This window comes from Limulus polyphemus, unplaced genomic scaffold (assembly GCF_000517525.1).
Source record: "Limulus polyphemus unplaced genomic scaffold, Limulus_polyphemus-2.1.2 Scaffold649, whole genome shotgun sequence".
Taxonomy (NCBI): Eukaryota; Metazoa; Arthropoda; class Merostomata; order Xiphosura; family Limulidae; genus Limulus; species Limulus polyphemus.
This window is the reverse complement of record NW_013666259.1, coordinates 426,312-450,763: the sequence shown is the minus strand read 5'-3', so window position 1 is coordinate 450,763 and position 24,452 is coordinate 426,312. Positions and strand designations below refer to the sequence as shown.

Genomic DNA, 24,452 nt, shown 5'->3' with positions numbered 1-24,452 from the left:
TAAAGAAAAATATTTTTTCACTGAACTGTTGACCTTTTATTTGATTATGTGTTAAATGAAGAATGAGAAAGTATGGGCTTGGTGTACTTTGATTTTTCAAAAATCTTTCTGTAAAGTGTCACACAAAGGATTAACTAAGAAAATCACATTGGTGAGAAAAGACTTGTAAATTTAATTGTGAAGTGGTTAGACAAGAGAAAGTAAAAGTTATTAATGGACTCAAGTAAAACTGTTCTTGTTAATTATGGACAACCTGTAGCTGTATTGAGGATGTTGCACTGCAGAATGATTCAGATAAGGTGGTTAATTAGATATATATTAGGTAAATGGCCTTTAATGTGCAAGATAATGTGTTTGGGATATCATAATTTAGATCACATGTCAGGGATAAATATTCTTCCAAATAATTGTCTAAAAAATATGGGAATTATCTTGAGATTTTAAAAATTTTGGGTCATGAAAAACAATTAAAAGGAAAAATGGCAACATTGGGAAGGAAAAGAAAAGTAAAGAAACTATTGATTATGGGATTTTGTCATTGAAGTGCTTTTATCAGACACAGTGAAAAATAAGGAAATAATTTTGGGAACCTTGATTGAAGGTGCAAGAAAAATTCACTTGGGGAGGGAGGGATTTCTCTTTAGGATGTGTGGAATTTAAAAAAAATGTCTTGACCAAGGGACCAACATGCTATAAAAAACTGCTTACTCTTTTTAAGTCCTACAAAATATACACATGCTTGTCCAAGTCATTTATAGCACTACTACACTGTAGAGATTACCTGACACATGCTTGTCCAAGTCATTTATAGCACTGCTACACTATAGAGATTACCTGACACATGCTTGTCCAAGTCATTTATAGCACTGCTACACTGTAGTGATTACCTGACACATGCTTGTCCAAGTCTTTTATAGCACATACAACCACCATAACATACATCTGCAGATCATATCAGGCCTAAGTCTGATTTGAGAGTCTTGGACTCATTGCCATCAAAGATACTTGTCCTGTCTTTGTTACGGTAAAGCTACTAAGGATACCTGTCACTAATTTTGAACTGCTGACTAGAGGGAAGGCAACTGGTTGGCAGAATCATCAGCCACCTTTTTTTGTTTGCTTGTGTGTACCACGGTTTGGAGGACAGTATACTATTTTACTAATCAAATGCCATTAATTATCCAGCTCTAAAGTGGTAGCAAACATTTTGCTCATGCAGTACATAATTTGGATAAGCCAATAAAATATCTGCATGAATTAAATTAACTGTTGAGGTTTGTCTTAGTTTTACCTGCAAGTGAGCAGGTGTTTTCAAAAACATTTTTAAAGATGCATGTTTTATGGAAAAAAAAAAATGCCATGCATACAGAATAAAATCAAGAACAAATAGTGTCTGGAGGCTAGTGGGAAGGGTTAGTACTATTTGGTGCACAAGTAATACCATTGTTCATAATTGACTTTACCGTGCATGTCTATTTTTGTCTGTTGCCTCTACTATAGTTGTGTTTGAGCTGTTGCTATAGTAACAACAGATTATTGACATTTGAAATTGAACACTTTGTCATAACATCTTGGTTATATCAATTATGTTTGTGTTCATAAGAGGGCAATAGAAGGTTAGACTTTTTGAAAAGTTAACTGGAATGATGTTGTAGCCTTGTTTTGCAAAATAATTATTCAGAAAGATGAATAAATGTATACATATGTTTAATATCCTTTTATAGAATCATTCTAATACATAGATACACCACTGGTTTCTGCATTTTCAAATTTATGCAGAACCTGTGTTTTTAACATCAGTTCTGGATGTCAATTTTCTGGGGGACATGCCCCCAGGTGCCCCTAGCAATAGCACACTATGACCAGTCATCTCACCATTTGTAGGTATATTTTTATTTGAGAGCATTGTGTTTGTTTCTAGATTCACCTGTGATGTAAGATATGGAAACTATCTTTTTTACATATCATCAGAAACATTGTAAAATACTGAAAGTAGTTATGAAATATTTAAAAATACTGAGTGAGGTGTAGAAATGGGTTTAGGTTTCATTTCTTAAACAAGCTAGAGCAAAGATTCTAAATTTTTTTTTTATAGTGTTGTGGAGGCTGTGTCATGCACGACACAGGGCAGGAAAGCCACGTCAATGGCATCTTGCACTCCCAGAAAGTAGTCATTCTTGATGCTGGAACTCAATATGGGAAGGTGAGTACTTCTCAAGTCTGTAAAAGTAGTTGGAAGATGAAAATTAATACAATGTTTAAACTTTGTTTTGATATGAGGTTTGTAGCATTTTCTAAAGTAGTAATTTAATACATCCTAGATAAGGACTATCCACAAGACTGTATCCACCAGTTTATGTTAATACATCCTAAATAAGGACTATCCACAAGACTGTATCCACCAGTTTATGTTAATACATCCTAAATAAGGATGATCCACAAGACTGTATCCACCAGTTTATGTTAATACATCTTAAATAAGGATGATCCACAAGACTGTATCCACCAGTTTATGTTAATACATCCTAAATAAGGACGATCCACAAGACTGTATCCACCAGTTTATGTTAATACATCCTAAATAAGGACGATCCACAAGACTGTATCCACCAGTTTATGTTAATACATCCTAAATAAGGACAATCCACAAGACTGTATCCACCGGTTTATGTACATATCAAAGAGAAGGTGCTTTGCAGTAGTTCCTTCTGGTCACATATTTGTGGTTGTATCATTAAAAGGTGCCTGTGAACAGCTGGTATTTATAAGCAATTTTTTTAGTAAAGTAGGTTTCATGGTATAAAATGTTTTAATTCTTCTTTGGAATTTGAATTCCAGTGTAATTATTTTAGAAAAGTTCACTGTAGATTGCTATTTCCTTTTCTGACCAGGACGAGACTTGTTACATTAATTATGAATTTGTAAACTAGATTTTTACTACCAAGACCATTTTTAGAAGAAATATCAACTTTGCTTTTGGGGTTTGTCTGTTGCATCTTTTTACTTTTGAATTTTTCTTAAACCTAACAATAATTCTTGTTTCAAATTTAGGTGATTGACCAACTTGTCCGTGAACTGTGTGTGGAGTCAGTAATTGTCCCTTTCAATACAAGTGCCCAGACATTGATAAAAGAAGGCTTTAAGTAAGTTAGGAACAATATTTCAGAATGATCCTAATTTATGTATAAAATGATTGTTTAAAATAAATGTAATGTATTTTACCTAAAAATGTTTGTTTTTTTAATTAGTTGGTTCTTCCAATTAATTTTGTAATTATTTTGGTTAAAAGGGGAATTAGTTTTACATTTTTATAAAACAAAATCACTCATAATTTATTTTTTCGTACTTCTTTTACAACTTTTGGGATTTGTCAAATGCAGGCTCACATTACTGTTTTTCTTCTGTTTTTAATACACCAGTTTTAGTGTCTTGTGGATGGATAATATTGTTTATATCCTCATTTATGTTGTCCTTACCATATATCCAAAGCTTTACTTTAAAATAAATGTGCATATACACGATACTAGGGCAACTTGTTTATTTTCTGTTGCTAAATCCCAAGAAGATTTTTCTCTAATAAATATATTAAACAACCTTGATAGCTAAACTACAGTTGTCTAATGCCAGCTGGTCACGTTATGTAAACTGTGGTGTGAGAGCACAGAGAGTCAGTACAGGGAGCTCACAACTAGGACTATAGGAGCATATAATTTATACCTGAAAGAACATATTTAAAAATGATTAATTTTTTAATACTATTCTACAAATATTATTACTATTAAATAATACAACAATAATTTACATGGGAAAATGATGTACAGTACATACACAAACAGGTTATATGGGGTGCTGACAGATAGGGGCAACAAAATGCATGTTAAGAAAAGGGGGTACCATAAAAACAAAGTTGATGCACTACAAGTATTATGTAGCTGAAAATTTGACAGTTGACAATTCAAGCACTAACAAAATGTAGCTGATGTATTTGGTCAGTTTGTTCTAAGTTTCACACATTTCAGTTTAATATTTTCATTGTAAGAAATTAAAAATCAAAAGATATCAGTAACACATGCACGTCGTCTACAAAAAGATATCAGTGACACACACACGTCGTCTACAAAAAGATATCAGTGACGCACACATGTCGTCTACAAAGGCACAATAATGCACATGTATAAAATTTGTTGTTGTTTATGTTTCATAGGTTTTTGACTTAGAAGTGTTTACGTATAGGGTTAGATAATAAATACATTTTAAGTAGTGATTGTGGCTAATGTATGTAAGACTGAATATGAGAGAATGGTCACTACGTTCAGGTGTATTTGATATTTTACTAGTGGAAGATATTAACTTGTAGTTTTCATCAGTTAATATTGTGAAGGCACAGTACTTTAATGAAAGAAAATAACAGAACTGAGGAAAAACAAGACAATTGTACACTTCACAAATACATTGTTTATTCACGACCATCGATTCGCCAGTAAAGGCATTATGAAGTATTGGTGAAACCGTGGTCCTGAATAAATAGATGTTTTTGTTAAATGTACAATTTCTTGTTTTTCCTCAATTCTATAATTATTGAGTTTCACCAAGTACTGATGGTTTCATGTATCAATTATAAAAAGAAAATAAGTTTTTACTGTCTTTATATAAACAGTAACCTTAACACTTAATTTCATGTTGGGCATGAAGTTTGCATAAGACAACAACTATGCAAAGCAATATAAATACAGTAAAACCAGTTCTATTATTAATTAAAATTTTGCAGTAAATTTTTTAATTGGCAAATGTATTTTTCTTCTAGCTTGCAAAAATTAGATTTTTGTTAATCCAGGCTAAAAATGTGTGTTAGGTATAATAACATGTGTTCTTATTGTTACTAAAATCTTACTGGTTTATGTCTTTGAGACGTAAAATATATATACACACACACACTTATATGTAATAGGGCTATCATTATTTCGGATGGTCCTGGTTCTGTTTATGCTGAAGATGCTCCCAAGTATGATCCTGATATTTTTCACTGTGGTTTACCGGTGTTGGGAATTTGTTATGGTATGCAGGTAAGATGTATATTGATTTATAAATATATTTTGTTCGTAGTTTGGAATGAAAATTCTTCCTGTTCAGTTGTTCATTTTTTTCCACTTGCTTGTAGATCTTGTTATTAAGCGATATCTTGTTATCACAGTAAAAATTGGGGGGGGGGGGAGAGATATTCAAGATCTTACCACACAATGTTGTATTTTAAAGATCTGTGTCGTGTGTAGATTAACTTGTGTAAGGTTTACAGTTTAGTTTCCTACACACTATAAAAGTGTTGAATCCTCCTTGAAAATCTATACGATCATGAAAGAACACATTTAGTAATGAACTCGTCTATTTATTCTTGATATCTCTAAGGATGGGTTCTTGGAAAACTTGTATATACATAGTGCAAGCTACACTTATTAAACAGTCAAATATATATAGTTCAAAAATCCCTCCCCCCTCAGAAGTTGCTTTTTATCTGGTTACCTGGACAAATAGCGTGAAGACCATTTGTTTGGTAATCATAATTTACATGTGCAGACTTATCTCAAGTATAAAAACCACAGGGATGAAGAAAACATGACTGAAAGTGTTACATTTTGCCTGGGGGATACATTTCAATCATATGACGAATTAGATAAAACTTGTCAATACGAGTTGCAAATATAATGTGAATTCTGTGAAAGAGATTCCTGATTAATAGAATCAACTAGCAAAAAGGAGGGGTTAAAAAAGAAATTGGAGATGCAATGAAATTTTGTCTGTTTTAAAACTACAGGAATATTTTTATACGAGAAAACATAAGATAAGGCTTTTTAGGGTTAGTTATTACGGTAAGCTAGGAATTATGCAATTGCAAACTAAACAAATGATGGGAAAGCTTTTGTGTGTATTAGTGAATTTGTTATTACTCACACAACACACATAAGTACAAGAACTCCTTAGTTATTGAAAACAAAATATATTTATCAGTTAGTAATTAAGCTTGACCAAAAATATAGTTGGAAAAAATATTGCCTATATCATTGTAGGCCTAGGATACCAGTGCGGGTTACATTTATACTGTTTTATGATATTTGCACATCTATATATCTGCTTCATTAGGTATAGATAGATAATGTATATAAGTAACTGATTAAAATAAAACAAGTTAGACCTAATTGGATATTTAAAATGGAACTTACTGGTCAATACTTTTTATATACTTATTTCTTATTTTTGAATAGACAAATAACCTTCTGACTATTCATCTGGCTAGCCTAACCTCCAGTAGTTAACTACACCATGAATTACAAAACTGAGTTCTATAAAGCTACTGTTTAATATGGTGGTGGGTGGGAAAGGATTAAAGGACCTTTATCACAAATAAAGTTGTGTAGATGAAATCAAGGATTTTACTTATGTTTAGTTCACTGAAGCATTTGCATTTACAGAAAACTAAGTACCCAAGTTTGAAGTCTTAAAAAAAATTTTTTAATTTCATTTTAGATTTTGTATATCTTGTGATTTATGCTTGTTAACATCAAAGAAAATTGAGAAAGAGCTATAATTTAATATTTCATGATTGTAATTTTATCTGATATATGTTTTGTAATGTTTATTTTAAACTTCTACTATAAAATTTTGTCCATGTGGACAAAATAAAAAAATTAATAATGGAAATTTTGTTCAGCCTAATGTATTTTTAATTTTTTGGTTTAAACAAAGTATTACTTTAGATTAGGAGAGTTAATTTATGATAGATTAGTTACATATTTGATAAAGCTGATGTGGCTATGTTCAAGAAATCCATCATTACTTTGGTACAAATTTAAAATAAGTAATTTTGCACAAAGAGTTTTTTAATTTTATTCAAGTTTTTAAGACAGTCTCTTACTTTTTGTGTAGTTGATGAATATAGCACTAGGTGGCACTATTCTAAAGAAAGGTATCCCTGATGATGGCCAGTTAAAAATTATGGTTGACAACAAGTCCCCTTTATTCAAGTAAGTCTTTTGAAAGTTTAAGGTAGTATTTTTCTAATTATTTTAATAGACAAGAAAGATCTATTTGTATTGACAAAGTTTTTTGTTGTACTCTATAGTTCTGTAAAAGGGAATGGCGTGTATGTTGTGTTGAGGTTAAGTACTAGTTTAAGGCTTCTTGATTAGCAAAAGGTATATTAATATTACTATATCGTTCTATGAAGCACAAAGAAAATCTGAATTTTATTTTTATCGCTGTAAGACTGTTGAAATAAGTTACTCGTATCTTCCCTTTTCAATTCCAGGGGTCTTGAGAAAGAACAGCTGGCATATTTTACACAGGGAGATAGTGTGGATAAGGTCACTGTAAACATGAAAAGTGTAGCAACTTGTGGGCATTCTGTTTCAGGTTTTTCTATCCTTTTTATTATTTATTGTGTTTTAAGTAAAGAAAAAAAAAGTGGACCAAGAAATTTGTTTGTCTTTCCTAAAAGTAATAAGTAACAAGTTAACCACTTGTCCTTCCTTATTAAGTTCGATTTATGAGTATTGTTTTAACTATTTCGGTGTATCAACCAAAAACAGCAACTATTCATTTGACCATCTTACTTTCCACATCATGGTTAGTAGCAATTACTGGTTGCACCTCTTCTGTTTCCACATCAAGTAAGAATAGCTAGTATTGGTTTAACCTCTTTCCACATCAAGTAAGAATAGCTAGTATTGGTGTAACCTCTTCTTGATTAATAATTTTCTGTATATCACCATGTACACAAGTGTAATGTAAAGGAGAGTGTATAATGTTACTTCAACTAAGCTCACCAGACCAGCATGGTTACAACATACAAAACTTTTGAAAGACACCAAGGTTTTTTCTAGTGTTGGTTTACAATAAAGTGTAATTGAAATGTTCTTATACATTCCTTCTTACTGGAATCCCATGTTGGGTTGGGGAAAAATTATATATATTGCAATGTAAAATTGCATAAATATCCCTTGCCAACAGCTTATGCCTAACAAGAAAGCCACTCTATACATCACAAGACTTGATATGTATATATTTATTTATTTATTTATTATACCTACCAAGAAACATTTCTCGTTGATTTTAGATGCATAATTATTTTTAATTTATAGTTTTAGTGTTTTATTTTTTTCTCTCCCAGAAACTTAATAAAATCAGCTGAGTATTAGAACATTACTGTTGTTACAATAAAGCTAGTTTATGTTCAAAACAAGAAGTTAACTATTACAATTAGATGTTACAATTTTAGTCAAGTGAAAAATATATTTAAATTTGAGCAGCACCTGGTCAGAATAACAGGAGAATGAATATTTTTTATTATATATTTACAGTTTTTAAGCATCTACTTGGTCCAATGTAAATTGTTAAGAAGCATTAAACCAAGCATTTGTAAATGATTAGACTGAAGTATAACATTTGAATTAGATTTATTTAAATGTTCTAATATTCCTTTGGTGTTTCTAGCTATTGCTAATGATAAATTAAGGATATATGGTGTCCAGTTCCATCCTGAGGTCAACTTAACAGAAAAAGGCAAAGAAATTATGAAGAACTTTCTATATGACATAGCTAGTTTGAAAGGAACTTTCACCTTGAAAAGTAGAGAAATAGAATGTATTGAGTTTATCAGAAAGACAGTTGGAGATAAAAAAGTGCTAGTAAGTAAGACCACATATTTAGTTTAAAATGTGGGCTATGTGTGTGAACTAGCAGTTAGTGTTCCAGGCTTCGGATCAGAAGGTCCAAGTTTTAAATGACAGCCAATGGGTGCTACTGTCTAGTATATTATATTAAAAAAAGTTGAAGTATGCAAATATTATTTTGAATGGAGAGATTAATCTGCTGATCTCTATCTCTGACAAAGTGAAGGACCTATTGTAATGTTATTATTTGATTTTCTATTTTAATAACTCTTTTCAATTTTATGAAAACTAAATAATTTATTATAAAATAAATGGGGATTTTAAAAAGTAGCTTGAGAATTACAGTGTTTGAAAAGCCTTAAACTTGCTACTTTTAGACTAAGATTGAATCATGGTGTTAGCTAGAACTTCAAAACCACATCGATACTCTTTTCTCATTTAGCAGAGATAACTGGTTCATTGGTAAGTAGCCCCCAGTTTAAGGGCTTATATTGTTAAAATTGGGTTTCAATACCCAAGCGAACAGAGCACTGATAGCCCATTGTATAGTTCTTTGCTTAACAGCAAACAAACAAAAGAAATTATTAGTAAGTAAGCCTAGAAGACATAGTTTCTTGCATCAAGCTACATTTCCAGTATGGATTGTTTAGTTTTATATGCTTGTTTTTTTTTTATACTAAGTCATCTAAAATTAAAGCAAGGATTTAGTGCTTCAAAGAATATGATGAAATGAATAATAAGATAACATAATTATATGAAGAAAATTAAATTCATTTTCTTTAGTACAAAAATTCTTGAAAGCTCCCTTGTATACAGTTGTTACTTAAGTATCTTGAACATGCATCTGTTCATCTATCCATACATTTCTAAGGAGAACTCGTAATATTTCGGGCTTGAAAAGATAGTTTAGAGTATTAAATTAATAACCAGCTTATTTAAAATTACCCCTTTAATTATATGCATATTATAAAATTTGTAATAATGATTATACTTTTTTTTATTTCCTAAATTTTAAATACATCAAATAACTAGATATTCTGTAACAAAATGTTAATGAAAACAAAACACAAACCTCAATGTCTTTAGAGGAAGTTGGATTTCAAATAAGTTGTTTGCTTCTGTGAATTTTTGTTCTTTTAAATAAAAGATTGATCATGTTTAATTGTAAACTGTGTAAAAACTGATTTGGGGAAAGGTTCAAATCAGAATGATCATACAACAGCTGAGACAGCTTCAAGCTATGATAAATTTAAGGAAATAAAATATTTACAAAAACTGATTTGTATAGTACTTGGCGTAACTGATAAGATATTGTTGTTTGCAGTTAAGCACAAAGCTACACAATGGGCTATTTGTGCTCTGCCCACCACGGGTATCGAAACCCGGTTTCTAGCATTGTAAGTCCTCAGACATACCGCCGTGCCACTGGGGGGGCAACTGATAAGAATGAATTACTCTTAAAGAACAAGTGTTTATGATAGTTTTATAAAACAGTATAAAAAATACTGGTTTTCCCAAGTGTCTAATTTGCAAGAAAACTAGTGTTCACTTCCACGTGATTATTGTAAAACTAGTGTTTATTTCCATGTGATTATTGTAAAAACTAATGTTTACTTCCACGTGATTATTGTAAAAACTAATGTTTACTTCCACGTGATTATTGTAAAAACTAGTGTTTACTTCCACGTGATTATTGTAAAAACTAGTGTTTACTTCCACGTGATTATTGTAAAAACTATGTTTACTTCCACGTGATTATTGTAAAAACTAATGTTTACTTCCACGTGATTATTGTAAAACTAGTGTTTACTTCCACGTGATTATTGTAAAACTAGTGTTTACTTCCACGTGATTATTGTAAAACTAATGTTTACTTCCACGTGATTATTGTAAAACTAATGTTCACTTCCACGTGATTATTGTAAAACTAATGTTCACTTCCACGTGATTATTGTAAAACTGATGTTCACTTCCACGTGATTATTGTAAAACTAATGTTTACTTACACATAATTATTGTAAAACTAATATTCACTTCTACATGATTATTGTAACTAGTTTTAAATAACTCTGGAGTTCTGAGTACTTGCTCTGTTTTTTATGTAATGGCAGATGTTAGTGAGTGGAGGAGTAAACTCGACTGTGTGTGCAGCATTGTTACACAGGGCCCTTGGAGATGAACAACTGATTGCCATTCATATAGATAATGGTTTCATGAGGAAAAACGAAAGTTTGCAAGTGGAGCAGTCTCTCAGACAACTGGGCGTGAAGTTGCGAAGTAAGAAAACAAAACTGAAGTTAACTTGAAAGAGAATTAACTCATATTTCTTTGAAAAGCTTGTTTATAAGGCAACCTTAACGGCTCGATTTAATTAATTTGTCACCAATTTTTTTGCTTTGTTGTTGTTGTTGCTTTTTGTTATCTTTTTTTGGAAATGAGCTCACAAAAGGCAGATTTTTTTTTTCACTCTTTTAAAAGTTTATCATAATATTTGATAAATTCAGGGAAATCATTAAAAAATATGGTGAGAAATTGTTTGCCCAAATTAACTTGGGCGAATATTTTTTGAAACCTGAAGTTATCTTGGACAAATCACAGAAGGGATTAAACCCTTAACATAGTAGGCATCTCACCAAAATATGCTTATTGGCAGAACTCAAGAATCCTGCCATTAATAACTAATAAAGTAAGAAATTTGTGACTTTCCAGATGTGATACTTAAATAGTTATTAACCCTTTCCAAATTGGCTGATATATTTCAGATCACCTCGACTGGGGAAGAACATTTATGCAAAAAACATATGGTAACTCTGAGCATTCCTCACAAAACCTCATAAGATTTCATTAAAGTTTATAAGTATCTTGTACACAATAAAATAAAAATGTTAATAAAAATGGTATTTATCTATAGTAGTTATTTGCACTCAAACTATGAATAGTTCCAGTGCAAAGTGATTTTAATTTTAAGTATAAAAATATTTTTAATCTTATAGTTTTCATAACCTCTGGAATATCCTAAATGAATATCAAAAGTTTTTTGGGGTAAATGTTTATATTTTATTTTTTCAATCTTATCACTAACTCTAGTTATTATCATTAACATACAGTGCAATGAAATGATTAAGATTAGGAAATAGAAAAAAGTACATTAATTTTTTGTAGAATATCTCAAGATATTCCTTTGGTTATATTCGTAACTTCAGGTCTTTTCCTTTTCACATACGGTTAATTTTTAATGTTTTATTTCGATTTCTTGTCCTTTACCACTTATTATTCATCTCGACATAAGTTAATGGTGCCCTTGAGGCATGTTACAGCATTTTGGGTAGTGTTGTCCAACCCTTCGGCAAACTTTTTGTGAATCACATAATATCATAAGCTTTAAGTACTGACAAAGTGTGATGTATATTTAAAAAATGTTTAAACCTTTCAATTATGCATTTTAAAACATAATTAATACATAACTAACTAAAATATTATAGCAAGACCTAAATACAATTTAAACTGTATCTCTAACTATAACATATTTAGGTAAGAAACAACTGTAAGTGCTATAGTCAATCAAGCAGTCAACAATACTACAGTCAGTTACATGTACTCTGTGACAACAACTGTGTGCCAATTTCAAAATAACCATTGTTAGATTATAGTGCAAAATGAGCTCTTTCTAATGACTCTACACAGTATATGTAACCTCTACATGTAGGCTATAAAGCTCAAACAAAACTGTTGAAGGTGAGCGTGGCACCTGTCAGGGGTGGACCAAATTTATTACTTGTTTCAACTGCATTCATTCAGAGATCTTTGAAATGTACATGTCAATAGATTAAGTAATCGTTTTATAGTCTAGACATACATCTATACAACTGCTATTGTATTATTGAAGATACAGAGTGGCAAAGTAGAGAATTTTCATAGCTCATTGGTCATGTGACAATACATTTGAAGTTTTAAGTAGTTTTTAAAGGTTTTATTTTGAAATAAAGGACTTAAAACTTAGATAATATGAAACTTTGAACTGTATCATACATTATAATGTTAATTTCATTGATAGTAAAGGTGTTTAATTAAATGTGCCAAAACATGTTTGAAAGGGTTAAAGTATTTGTCATGCTTAGTGGAGTCATGGGCTCAATTCCCACCTGATCTTATTTCCATTATTCTTGAAATGTGGTTCTTTGTTAAGAAACTTTAGAAATGAAATTATACTCTACATGTAATATTTATTAACCCATATTTTTTTATATAACCATGCTAGATTGTCATATCCATCAGGGCTGTCAAATCAACAATACAAGAAAACTAGTAATTGGATATTTCATACACATACTTAGCTTCTGCTTAGCTTGTTAGTTGTAATAACTATTATTATTATTATTATTGGAACATGGTTACTAGTTTCAAATATTTCATCATAATGACAGTTGCATATGTTCAGATTGTTCCTTATTCATTTTTACACACATTTTATAAAATGTGATTTCTGTTTTAATCATTTCCAGCCTAAGAAAGAACGATTGATCTGTTTATGGTTCAGGTTAACAAAAAATGTCGCATCCCACAAAAAGGTTACACCAAAACTACCATTGTACGGAATTATGTCTAGAAGAATAGTAGTAATTTGGAAAAAAAAAATAGTTCATGGTCAGATATTGTTTATAAATCTTCACGTGCATGTCATGCAAACTTCATTTCAACATAATTGTGGTGCCATATGTTTTCTGAAATGTAATTCTCCAATTCAGGCAAGTAAGTGAAACTTTCTATTTATATACAGTCACTTGAACACGTAGGAATCGACAGTCAAGTGTTTATTGGGTCCCCCTTCATCTTAGTTATTCCAGACTGTGTACACACACGTCATATTTGGAAGCCAGGAAGAATTAATTATGAAGTCAATTTATTAAATTGTATTAATATTAAAATAAGTTACTTAGATTATCATTTTAGTGTATTTATTTTTTAAAATGTCCATAATTTGTTTTCGTTTCCCAAATATTTTCAGCTGTACGAGAGTATGAAAGAAGTTTTCTTGTCTAATTTGACATAACTCTTTCCTTTACATTGTGTAATTTGACATAACTCTTTCCTTTACATTGTGTAATTTGACATAACTCTTTCCTTTACATTGTGTAATTTGACATAACTCTTTCCTTTACATTGTGTAATTTGACATAACTCTTTCCTTTACATTGTGTAATTTGACATAACTCTTTCCTTTACATTGTGTAATTTGACATAACTCTTTCCTTTACATTGTGTAATTTGACATAACTCTTTCCTTTACTTTGTGTAATTTGACATAACTCTTTCCTTTACTTTGTGTAACTTATCTCTTACTATTAGTTCTGGAGAAGAAAGTAGAATCAAATTTTGATTAGAAAGTAAAATCATCAAAGGGTGATTGTTATTTCAACAACTGTTATTGTTACTTGAAAACATCTAAGAATTGATATTTTGTGCAAAATGTATTTAGTTTAATTTGTAAAGAAAAAAAATTATAAAATGTTTGATCTCTGTTCAGTTCCAAATGGTATCAACTGTAAAGCCTTTACACATTTTTTTTTTTTATTTTATATATGATTTTTCTGTTAATCTTAAAGTTTAGGTTTATATTTATCCCAGACCCTGGAATCCATTATAAACAGATTAATCCAAAGTTTTGTTTTCAAGTGACTTTCCTTTTGTATCAGTGACTGTTTCAAGAAAATTGTGTCAAAGGGGTTTTTTATGATGCCAAAACAAGTGGATTTGACAGTAACTAATAAAATCTTAGCCTCCAAACAAGATAGATCCAATGGCTTAAAAGGAATAGATAGAATAGATTCTTGTCCGTGTCATTATAAAGTAAACACTTAGATAAGCAGTAATGTATGGTTTCTGAGAAAGTGAGTAGACGTTTTCATAGTGGAGTACAAAGGATTCTAATGCAGTGTTTACAAGACTTTGGAACAAACCACAAACATGGAACTTTTCATTTGATGACTATAGGAATATTCTTATATGAGAAGATAAGGATGATTAGGGTTAGTTAGTGCAGTAAGCTAGTGGTTAAGTGATGGTGAACTATTCAGACGGCAGAAAAACTTTATTTGTTTCTATTAGTAAATTTAATACTCAACTTGTACAGGTACAAGATTGTCTTATTTATTGAAAACAAACTATGATTATTAGAGAGACTGAGTTTTAACTGAAAGTATAGTTGGTAAAAATATCACCTAAATCAGTGTAGGCCTAGATACTAATGCAAACTTCATTTCTACCAGGCAACACTTGTACTGTTCATCAGTGTTTTATGTTATTTTTGCAGCTACACAAGTCCTTCAATAGTTAAACATGTTAGACCTAACCATATTTATAAAATGGAGCTTTCTGATTAATAATATTTTTAAAATGCAGTTTTTTCCTTTCATATTTTTCAATTGATGCTTCTTTTGCATGTAAGAGCTTCTATGAACAGATGAGAAAATGAGGATGTCAATATTAGAAAAAAGAGACATTTAGTTTTATTGAAAAAATAACTATTGAATGCATTTATATGATTATAGACACACACACATTTAGTTTTATTGAAAAAATAACTATTGAATGCATTTATATGATTATAGACACACACAATGAAAAAAAAAGCAAAGCCAAAAGGAAGTAGTTTTTCTATTCTTAGTTCCTGTCGTTCCTAGTGGAACATAGGGCTACAACAACACTTCGCCGACGGAAGTGTTGGTGCAGTTTCTGTAGCAGTTTTGTTTTTACGGGGCGGAGTTGCTAGCCCCGCGCCCAACCCTCCTCCTTTCTCATCCTGGACTTGGGACCAGGCAATGGTGGTGGCATCCCTGTCTGGGAACGAACCCGGTACCTTTGGATTAGAAATCCAACGCGCTATCCACTGCACTATAGGGACACCTATAATGTTTTTAAAACACCATTTCATAACAAATGTCCAGTACAAATACTAAAACTTTTTTTTAAAGCACTTATAAAGTATATACCAAATTTCATGCTATTAGATTAAGCATTTTAAGTGTGAGAACAAAACCAAACGGGGATGGCACAATGTCAGAGAGGGTTAAAGAAACTTTGTTTTTTCTTTCCAGTTGTAGATGCCTCTCATCAGTTTTACAATGGAACAACCATATTCCCCATTGACAAGAAAGATCCAGTGAGAAAAAGAACTACAAGAATGCTGTGTATGACTACAAATCCTGAAGAGAAGAAGAAGATAATTGGAGATACATTTATAAGTGTAAGTAAGAGATAAAGGCTTACAGCTTGCATGCATGGTTCTGTAATGTCTTTACGAACATATATATATACTAAAATTGAAATTATTCCTTGTTGTAATCCTTAAGTGTAATAAAGGATAGTGCCTGTGGTCATAGCACCCAAATGCATTGGGGATATCCCATCTATCAGGCAAAATCCAAACACCGATGTAAAACTTGCCAGCAACTAAAAAGAATCAGTTAAGGGTTAGAGGTTGAGTGTGTGAACCCACAACATCTGAACTCCGACTGCATTTCACTGTCTGCAGCCAGTTGTGGGAAGGCAGTTACCTTTAAAGTTAGAAATAGCTTTAACATAGAATTAAACCAACTCAAACAATATTACAAAGTAAAACGATTTAATTTCACACAACATATCCAACAGAATTTATAATAGAAAGAGGTAATAGCAATGATTCCTTTATGTTAATTTATTCATAAATAAACTGAAAAATGATGGTTATTAGGACTGATTTACTAAAAAAAAAAATGTTTATATATTTTTATTAATAAATTTGACACTATATTAAAGCTTATGCTCTCATTCATGGAGACTCCATTATGGAAAATTTAGAGGGCATTAATTACTTGGTTTAAGTAACTAAGTGTCACATTTAGAATAGTTCAGTATACCGGGGCAGAATGACCAACTTCAGGTAGCTGGGTTTGTCTCAGCTCATTCAGTTTACATAAAAGAGTGGAGGTTGAGTGTTCTATAGAAATTTAGGGTGGCACATTTCTAATATAAGAATATTATCATTATTTCTTGTAACATAAATTAAAAGGGTAGAGGTTGGGAGTTTTACTTTGTAGAATTTTTTTTTGGGGGGGGGGTCGGTTAAATTCTATGTTAAAGCTATTTCTAAATATTAAGGGTAACTACCTTCCCACAGCTGGTTCGAGTTGAGATGTTGTACGTTCAAGTACTCAACTCTTAACCCTTAACTGGTCCTCATTAGTTGCTGGCAAGTTTTGCATTGGCGTTTAGATTCTGCCGGATTGATGGAGTATACCCAATGCCTTTGAGTGCTATGACCACAGGATGACCACAAGGAATGATTTTGAATTTCAATTTTATTACATTGTTTTACGGTTTATATATTGATTTTATTAGTGTTTTATAGTGGAGGTTTTAACTGCCTATGTACAGTTAATGTATTGCATAGCACTAGGTATATTTAAACAATTTTAATAGAGACTATATTTTATTGTATTCAATTATGAGGAATTATATAAATTGCTAAAACTTTTTCAACTAATAACCATTTAACCCTGTCACTATAGGCAGGTCAAAGGTCACAACTTTTTACAGGATTACATTCAAAACTTAACTAGTTTATCATCAATATATATGGATAATCGTGGCATCAAAATGGAGTTAATAAATGAAAATTTAATATTATTCAAGTTGTAATTTCAAAATTTCCACTGACATGTCCATTCCTTTTTTTTATCATCATCATCATCATCGCCCCTCTTTTATGTCCCAAGTTAAACATAAAATACTCATTATAGTATAAATATTACCAAGACATAATCTAATTTTTATAACCTTCAACCTTCTTTGAAATCAGACCCACTTGCCACATCCTCTATTTCACATATTGCCAATAATTTTTCTCTGACATTTGTTATTACATCATTTATAACCAATCAAAACAGTTTTAATTTACCAATTAACATATAATGCTACCTTATCCTCAGTAGAGATGTTCAGTTATTTTGTTTACAAATTGAAAGTTGGTGTCGCTGAAAGCTTAAAAGATTCAAGGCTCGGACCCATAGGTGTGGGAATTTTTGGTGTTTCAGTCATGGTTTTCTATTCTGATTATTCGGGGCACTGTCAAACAGAATTGGGGCATGGGCTCCATGTACCAGCGCCTAGCAATGCCTCTGATTTTCAGGCACTTGTGCCTTAGTGAGAAAGTTAAATTATAATAGTTACAGGACATCATTTCCTTTGTGCATGCTATTATTTTGTATTCTTAAGTATATATTTGAAATAAATAAAAATTATTTAATGTACATGTACTATCATTACAAAAAAGGTAGGCAAGTACTAAATTTCTTGTTTTTTATTTATATTTTTTACTTTTTCTTATAAAAGTAACTAAAATGGAAACATCAGAAATGTATTAGTTTGGATATTGAAAAAAATCTAAAATTTATAGTTTATCGTGGGATTATTAGTTAGACATAATTCAAAGGGCAATAAAAATATAAAATTAAGTAAAAACAGACATGTACTGTTACAAGCCTTATGCTATGTAGGATAAATAATTATAGTTTTCCATTTACAATCTTCAGTCATTCTAGAAAGAAAAAAAGGGTAATTTAGATTCATTTCACATGTTTTGTTGTGGTTACAAGGTTGGTCATATCGACCAAGCCCATACAGAGTTAGGGTAGAAAAAAAGAAGTTTGATATCCATTTAGGAGGTTTTAGGGGAGTGGTTTCCAAATTGTGTGTCAGGGCAAGTTGCTAAGGGTGTTACAAGTTTCAAACAGAATGATAATTAAGAACATAAAAAAAAAAAAATTGCAAGTGGCAGAAGGGGGTGTCATAAAAATCAAGGTGAGTTATGAAGTTGTCAGTGAAAAATATTTGAAAACTGAGATTTTTAACATTAAAATTATCTTGCAGTTGCTTGTTTAAAACCAGGGAAAAAAATTAAAGAACAGTACTTGAACTTAATTATTGGTCCGTAGTCACAGAGCACTAATCATAGAGACTGGGTCTTGTTTTACATTAAATAGGTCTTTTTCTTATTTTTACTATTTATCATTAAGCATGGTAGTATTTAATAGTAAGGATCGTCATGAAACAAAATGTCGGCCATAAAAATTGCCCATTTAAAACCACTTTTAAAATGTCTGACTATTTCACAGTATTGGCTGAACAAAATTATAGCTGATTGTATTTATAAAGCTGCCTAAATCACTGTATACATGTTTATGGCATGAATCAAAATTTCACTCTTTCAGCGAATTTACATCTAAGTAAATAAGTAATGACTTTTCCAGGCATTTGTCCAGAAAAAAAGTGACGAACCTTATTTCTCTAATTCTTTCATAGAACTCTTCCAGTGATTCCTTTCTTGTACCCAAAAGGATACTAGTGTGTGTGTGTGTGTGTGTGTGTGTGTGTGTGTGTGTGTGTGTGTAGTAGTGAATGATGCACTATGTTAGGTACATTATTAGATTTGAGGGTAGGTTGGTAAAGGTCCTGATGAGTAATAAAATAAAAATCAGGTATACATCGGTCTCACACTTGGAATTGCTGACGTACAGAAATATAGCTAATAAAAAGGAAATAAACAAGTACAATAAAAATGTTTTAAATTTTATACAGACAAGTAAGGATTTATATATACATAACCTAGCTAGCTATAGTGATACAGAAAGTTTTAATGCTACAAAAAGTATTGAAACAAAAGAGTCAACTACAAAAACTGAGTTACTTAAAAATTTTATAACTCAGACTAATATAATTACAGTGATTTTCCAAAGTAGGGATAAGTTTTTGTAGTTTTGACTTTCTTGTTTTAATACCTTTTATAACATTACAACTTTCTTTATTACTATAGCTGGCTAGGTTATGTATATATCGATCCTTACTTATCTTTATAAAATCTAAAAATTTGCTATACTTGTTTTTATATGTGCTTAACATTTTCAGATCATGGTTTTATGTTTGTATTTAAATAACTTTTACCGAACCAGTGCTAACCTTTCAGGTGTCAAGTGCACATTTGCACAGCACATTTTAGAATTCAAGTACAAATAATTCTAACTCTGTTTGTACAGCTTTAACTCCAAAATGTTTTAAAATTGATAATTTGTTCCCACCTATTTATGTTGTCAGCATATTATCTGAATAAATTACACATGAAGCACAGCTTTGAAAATAACTGCATGCAACATTTTTTTTTTTAATTATATACAGTTTATGTCAATATTTAGTAAAATGACTACCCAGTCATTAGAGATAAACAAAGTAATCTAATTGGAAAACTTGGGAATGAACCAGAAATCTGTTTTCTTATTTCTTTAGACATTTTTTGTGTTAAATTGTATAAATCAAATTTATTTTTTATTAAAATCAAAACGAGATACTATTTAGTAAGCATGTAATACGTGTTATGCAATTTTGTTAAGTATCAGTGACATCCCTCCAGTCTGGAAATGATTCAATTGTATAACATTACTTAATATGGTTGATATGAAAGTAGAATTGATATTTTCCGAAATAATAGATCTTTGAAAATATATCAAATAAAATTAAAATGAGATATTAAGTAAACTAACCCTTGAAACTTGTCTTCAGCTCCTGGTACACTGTAAACTGAACAACATTACATAAACAAGCTATACCTAGATTTAGAGCAATAAGAAAACATTTAAAAAATAGGCTTAATGTATAATATTTCCAACATATGAAAGTATACTTTTCTTTTTCTTTAAAACTCGAAAAACAATTATTCTATCAAAGCTGCTAAGAGTTTCAAAAACTAACTCTCATTCAATCATGAAGAAAACATTTTCTTCTTGATTGATCATTTTTAATAGCCAGTTCTTCTAAGCTGATTATTAGATTATTACTTCAAAAATATAGTACTTTTTAATGCTAATTATAACTTTTCAACAATATTTAACTTGGTTCAATCTGGCATCACACTAAGCCCTTCCAAGTAGGGTTGATCAAATTGAAAATCTGCGAATGTTTTGTTCCTATGTAATTTTTAACATTTTCTCAATGGTACATTTCAAGATTCAAATTATTTTTGGGTTAAAATGAAGTAAATTGATTCTGTAGATTTAACTATACATTATGGAAACATTTATTCAAAACAGTTTGTATTCTGTGCATATTAACTTAATATGTATTTACTTATCCACTGCCTGATATTTTACTTATTAAACCAGTCAATTAGTGTAAAATGTATAATCTGTGTAACTTGTATATATTTCATACCTAACATTTTTCATACAATGTATGCAAAATGTGTTGCACACACACACACACACGTGAATGTATATATCCGATATGTTTACACATGTATACATTTGTGTCTTTATAGCCCATTTTATACAAATTATATGTGTGTATATTTAGTTATTCTTGTAAAACAATGAAAATCTTTGCATAAAAGAAGAGTCTCTGTAAGCAAAAATTTTTTGATTTCAACCACAAAAAATCTGCTAATCCTGATCAGCTACTACTTGGAATATAGAAAATAATGTATGCATAAAATTTCAGATAGTAATAAAATAAAACAGATTTTTGGTTGCTTGCCATTTCAGAGATTGGAAAAGAAAATTTGGTATTTAATTTTACTGAAAAACAAATGTTGAAATTTTATTATTCACTCTGCATTCTACTGTGGGCCAATATACACGACACATTATATGTGTATTTATTAGCTAATACAATAATTTGATTGACAGGTTCATAAAATCTGTGAAGAATGACTCAAATAATACAATCACTTGGCTGTTCTGCAGGTAAAATTCAACATTATAAAAGTCTTTTTTTTTTAACTTTTACAAATGCTTGGCTAATGGGCAGGTTAAGTCCACCAATGATAGGATTGGTTGTAAGATGCTTTACTGCAGAAAATGTATTTTTTGTTCAGTGTATGTTCAATTACACCAAACTTTTGATCTTCTGCCATTTTGAAGGTTAAAAGAATTTAAGTATATTGGTCAAATAATAAAAAATTTAACTATGCAAAAAACAATACGTAAAATTTCAGGCAGTCAAATAAACCGGAATGTAGATCACATTTAAGATAAAAAAGAACGTATGCATAACATTCCAGATAGTGATGAAATAAAGCAGAATTTTGGTCTTTTTAATTTCAGTGATTGAAAAAAAAAATGTATATTTTCATTCTCATTTTGCTTATAGAATTTGTCTTTGTCTTCATTTCAAAGAAGCATTTTTTAAATCAAATTACAGGTAGTGAAGGATATTGTTTTAGAGCTACAATTAAAGCCCGAAAATATTTACCTTGGTCAAGGTAAGAATTGTGTATATTTAAGGTAACATTTATGAAATTTCAAATAAGTTTTTTCTTCCTTCCCATAGCTGCTATAATAACTTGTTATTAGTATAGCATAATGTTAAAATGTTGAATTTTGGTCTACTTTTCACAACAATATAAGCCATAACTATCTCTTTCCTTAGTTAATATAAACTTCATGTCACTTATTTCGACCATGTGCCTTCCTCAGAGTGAAGATATAACACATGAAAGTTTTTCCAGCCTTTGTTTTGATCATAAAACACAACTTTTTATATGACTCATTAAACTAAATATTACTGTAATCATTAAGTACGATTGTACTTAATATTATGGATTGCCAAAGTTTCCAAATAATTCATGTGCCAAAAAACAGACCATTCAAAGTATTGGTTATGATATATTATGCACATATATGCTAACAATAAGCTCAAAAGGTCGCTAACATTGCAGGTATAACAATTCAAAAGTTTCTACAACGGCGACTTTTTCGCCTACTACCTACCTACCCGATCACATCAGGAAGCCTAGCCCCTACAAGACTCGGACTATCGCTACAAGGTTTCTCCAGCTTACTTGACTGGTCTGTGGGTATCAGCTTTTGATATTCCGATAAAAAAAAATGCATACAAAATTTTTTTATGAATGGGAAACATATCCTGCACTTATTTGAATATCTTTTTACTCTAATTCAAACCAAAGGTGGCACTACATATTGATGGATAGACACCAGACAGATCACACAAGAGTATTAAAAACTTACAAATTTTAAAATGAAGTAGGTATCCTGATATAAAAAGTAATGAAACAAGAATTAAAATCACAATCACAAATTTAGTCTATACTTTGACAGCTTTATACACTTATCTGTAGGCCAAAGTAAGGATTAAATTTTATAAATTTGTGATTGTGGTTTTAGTTCATGTAAAAGTTATAATTATAGCTATAATGATAGTTTATAATGTTATGTCTATTCCATGGATATATAAAAACAGGAAAATAAAATATTAACAGAAAATAGGGGTCGTTGCTGCAATAAAATGTACAAAAAAACAAGTAAAGTGATACTAGTTAGATAGATTTTAAAACGATTTTCAATCCCTACTTTGGTTGACATTGTGATCAGTATAGCTAAATGAAGCAGTCTAAATTTGCCAACCAAAACTAGGGATTGAAAATCATTTTAAAATCTATCCAACTAGTATCACTTGTTTGTGTACATTTATTGTAACAACAATCCCTACTTTGGTTGACATTGTGATCAGTATAGCTAAATGAAGCAGTCTAAATTTGCCAACCAAAACTAGGGATTAAAAATCATTTTAAAATCTATCCAACTAGTATCACTTGTTTGTGTACATTTATTGTAACAACAATCCATACTTTCTGTTAAAATTAATTGATTTTGATATTTATTGATACTTTAAACCATCAGTACTTGGTGAAATTCTGTAAATGCTACTGTTCTATACTAAAATCTTTGAAAAATATTTTATTTATTTATTTATTAGTGAAATATTTGGTGTTTACACAGTTTAAGAAATATTGTATTAAATATCTTAACAGTTCCTTTATGAGGACTTCTTTTGTGCATATTAAGAAGTGATATAAAATGTAAAATAATGTATTCGTATCTACACAAGAACAACTATGATTTTATGATACAAGCTTCATCGCAAACAAGAATATGATAATCTAATTCAGTTTTTATAATGTAAAATTACATAGGTTAACGAGATGTTTAGCTGCTCTGAATAAAAAGAGGTTATTTTATAGAAGCACAGAATATTCTGTTGTGTAGACTGGGTTTTAGTATGTTTGACACGAATGTTACTTTTCTTGAAGGTACCTTGCGACCAGACCTAATAGAGAATGCCACTAAGCTTGCCAGCCATGATGTTAGTGAAGTCATAACTCAGCATAATGATGCACACTTTATGCACCTTTTAAGAGAAGAAGAAAAGGTTGTAGAGCCATTGAAAGATTTCCATGAAGAGGAAGTTCGAGTTTTAGGGAAAGACTTAGGGTTGCCAACAGAAAGTTTTCAGAGACACTCGTTTCCTAGTACGTGTTCTTATTTTATGAAGTTCTTTAGTTTTGTTGAGAAAAGTCTTTTGAAATTTAGAAACTCTAATTCTTACTTCATTGAAATGTTTGCAGACTTCATAATTTGTGATAGCAATGACCCAAGACTTTACAGCAGATATTTCATTTCTCACTTACATATTAAGTAAGACTAGCAGAGGCCCACAAAATGTTTGTAGTATCTTCTTTAAATATAGGATTTCTAGAATAATGAAAAATAATTTTAAATGTTTAGCTTTACTTTATGCAATGCTATCAATAAATAATCTTGATGTTATTCTACGACCTAATATTAGACCTTTTTAAAAATTGTGATAAGCTTTTAATACGTTGTTGAATAAAATGTCTACTAAACTATATTTACGTCCATTGAAATGTGTGTGTGTGTGTATATATATATATATATATATATACAC

At 30.5% G+C, this 24,452-nt stretch overlaps 1 protein-coding gene across 1 annotated transcript in view; it reads left to right on the top strand.

Annotated features, from left to right (window-relative positions):
• The first annotated feature begins 2,079 nt into the window (after nucleotides 1–2,079).
• The window catches only part of LOC106459702 (GMP synthase [glutamine-hydrolyzing]-like), a 29,235-nt gene continuing 6,862 nt past the window's right edge, over nucleotides 2,080–24,452 (top strand). The window contains exons 1-10 of the mRNA XM_013919349.2: nucleotides 2,080–2,203; nucleotides 3,052–3,143; nucleotides 4,949–5,063; nucleotides 6,919–7,016; nucleotides 7,301–7,404; nucleotides 8,485–8,678; nucleotides 10,775–10,940; nucleotides 15,758–15,906; nucleotides 21,888–21,948; nucleotides 23,797–24,015. Of these exons, the coding sequence (XP_013774803.1) occupies nucleotides 2,114–2,203; nucleotides 3,052–3,143; nucleotides 4,949–5,063; nucleotides 6,919–7,016; nucleotides 7,301–7,404; nucleotides 8,485–8,678; nucleotides 10,775–10,940; nucleotides 15,758–15,906; nucleotides 21,888–21,948; nucleotides 23,797–24,015 (1,288 nt within the window). The 5' untranslated portion in view covers nucleotides 2,080–2,113. The remainder of the gene's footprint in view (nucleotides 2,204–3,051; nucleotides 3,144–4,948; nucleotides 5,064–6,918; nucleotides 7,017–7,300; nucleotides 7,405–8,484; nucleotides 8,679–10,774; nucleotides 10,941–15,757; nucleotides 15,907–21,887; nucleotides 21,949–23,796; nucleotides 24,016–24,452) is intronic.